The following is a 2,301-nucleotide window of genomic DNA, read 5'->3' as shown; positions in this document are numbered from 1 at the left end:
GGAATAAAATATGTGACATCGCAGATATTATATGGACATACAATATAATAGGATTCAACTATTATAATATGTGAAAGAAGTTAGAATATGAGATAACAATATTAAGCATAGAGTGATCCAAACATATGGCTGGGAATTTAAAGTTTTACAGTTTATGACTAAGAGCGTATCAAAATACATAAGTCTCTCAAAATAAAAGCTAAAAGTCTTTCAAAATAAAGAGTTATCTAAAAATAAGAACTAGTAGAAGATCTAAGTAGTGAGGAATGTGTCTTCTTTATTCTCCAACGCTTGCTCCAAGGGTACATCATCAGCTACTGCTAACATCCAAAGTATTGGATGATCATCGCAAGGGGGAAGGAAAGCACATACAACAAACAAATGCAAGGGTAAGCTAGGTATGAAAAACATGTTATCAATTAAGTATTTCAAGCATGCAAGGAACATAAACGATACAGACTATGACCAAATGCATTTTATTGATACTAATGACCGACCACATGATTTGACCATCCGGAATAGTATTAAATGTCGAGTTCCAGGGGTTTGTGCACTTGTGGTGGCCCTACTGGTTTGCAAAGTCATTGCCGAGGGGTTTCACCCGACCACACACACAAGTGTAAGTCCGTTACTGCGCAATAGGCCTTCCAAGAAGCGCCTACACTGGGACCTCCTGCTATTCTCACCACATGACTCATCACTCTCCACTTGAGCATGGATGGTCATTAGAATGTCAGGATAAACCCCATCAGGAACTCCGGCCATTCATACGGTCAATCACAACAAACTACAGGGCACCACCATGTAACCTCCCTTGAGGATCATGAAATTACGTCCAATAACCATACTTTTCACTTTTACATTGCATACAACATATATATATGGTAGTAATTACACTTCAAAAGACCACAAACAACCCAACAAGTCATCAAAAATTGTATGAAATCATTCCATGTACACTACCAGACAATAATAGTTCTAAAAGGGCCACTAAACAACACAAAACCCAGTGAACTCATACTTAGACAAGGAAAATGACTTTGAAACCATCACCAGCAGTTCCGGAAGGATCAAAAACCCTAGAACGACCTAAAGAACGTCCAAAACGGACGTCCGGAACTCCCAAAACGAAAAAAACAAAAACAATAGCAGAAAAGGACGCCCGGGTGCCATAATTAAGGTGAAACAGTGCGTTGAAGGGCGCCCAACCCCCTTTTGGGGCGCCCAAGCATGGCATCTGCAGATTTTTCTGCATAATTGAGCAACTCTAACCCCCTTTTACCAATTCTAATCATTTTGGTGAACTTCTAAAACCCATAAATCAACCTTTATGCTAAATTAAACTTGCCTAAATGATTCTAAACGTTCCTAGCATCATTTCTTAGCTTCTATGTATCAAATTCCACTCAAAAACCTTCATTTCATCAACTCAAAGCTCTAAATCTGAATTTACCAATTAGAAGTTATTTTGCACCATTTTGACACTTCTAGCAAGTCACATATGACTTACCTAGACTGTCTAAACTGACCAAAACAGCTCTCAATCCCAATTGCCCAATTCGACTACCTCACTTCCTCCATATGCCTTAAAACAAGTATAACACAATTAAATAGATACTTTGCTAACAGAACAAATTACATGCATTCAAATCATGGATGAAACTCATTTAACATACAATTAAACACATCCTTTTACCACATCCATACCATTCATAAGCATCCATTCATCACTCACAATAATTTCCACTAAGGCACAGGTTCTAACAGCTACAATTATCTACTTTAGTTCATCATCATCATAATCTAATGTAAAATTTACACATGCATTCAATAACTTCACAAAACAGAGACAACATCCTAGCTTCCCTTACCTCTATGCAGTTGCACAGTGAAACAGAACCCTACCCGCTCTCTTGCACCACTAGGAATTGCTAGAACAACCTATAGATCACCAATTTGTGGTATGATACATAACTAGAAACCCAGACTGAGCAGAAAATTGAAGAGAAGAAGTGGAATACTCATGCAATCAGAATCTGATGCGTGCATTATAGCCCTAAAGTGAACAGGAAAGGGGATTTAACTCACCAGTTGAAGGAAACAGAATTTGATCGATTGGAAGTGTTGCTCTTGAAGTCCTGGTCGTTTATGCAACTTCTGTTCAACAAATCAATGGTTCAGTTTGGGATTAAGGTGGAGAGAAGGTGTAGAACAAGAGGGAAGAAAACGTGGAAATGAAATGCAGTGGTTCTTCAGACAGGGAAGAAGGAAATTTATGTTATGTTATTTTACTATGAAAAT

General features: G+C 38.0%; 1 protein-coding gene across 5 annotated transcripts in view; it reads right to left on the bottom strand.

Moving 5' to 3' along the window:
* Nucleotides 1-56: 56 nt before the first annotated feature.
* Nucleotides 57-2,301, bottom strand: part of LOC106764904 (F-box/kelch-repeat protein At3g23880) — an 11,565-nt gene continuing 9,320 nt past the window's right edge. Inside the window, exons 5-7 of one of the 5 annotated variants that reach the window (XM_022786863.1) lie at nt 2,089-2,157; nt 1,872-1,941; nt 57-317 (exon numbers count right to left, since the gene is read on the bottom strand). In XM_022786863.1, the coding sequence (XP_022642584.1) occupies nt 253-317; nt 1,872-1,941; nt 2,089-2,157 (204 nt within the window). In that variant the 3' untranslated portion in view covers nt 57-252. Of the gene's footprint in view, nt 321-1,871; nt 1,942-2,088; nt 2,158-2,301 lie in introns of all 5 variants that reach the window. The other 4 variants (XM_022786874.1, XM_022786871.1, XM_022786878.1 and 1 more) reach the window with 4 other exon arrangements.

The sequence above is a fragment of the Vigna radiata genome, chromosome 1, assembly GCF_000741045.1.
Source record: "Vigna radiata var. radiata cultivar VC1973A chromosome 1, Vradiata_ver6, whole genome shotgun sequence".
NCBI classification, from domain to species: domain Eukaryota; kingdom Viridiplantae; phylum Streptophyta; class Magnoliopsida; order Fabales; family Fabaceae; genus Vigna; species Vigna radiata.
Note: the sequence above shows the minus strand (reverse complement) of the source record. Positions and strands in the feature narration are given on the sequence as shown.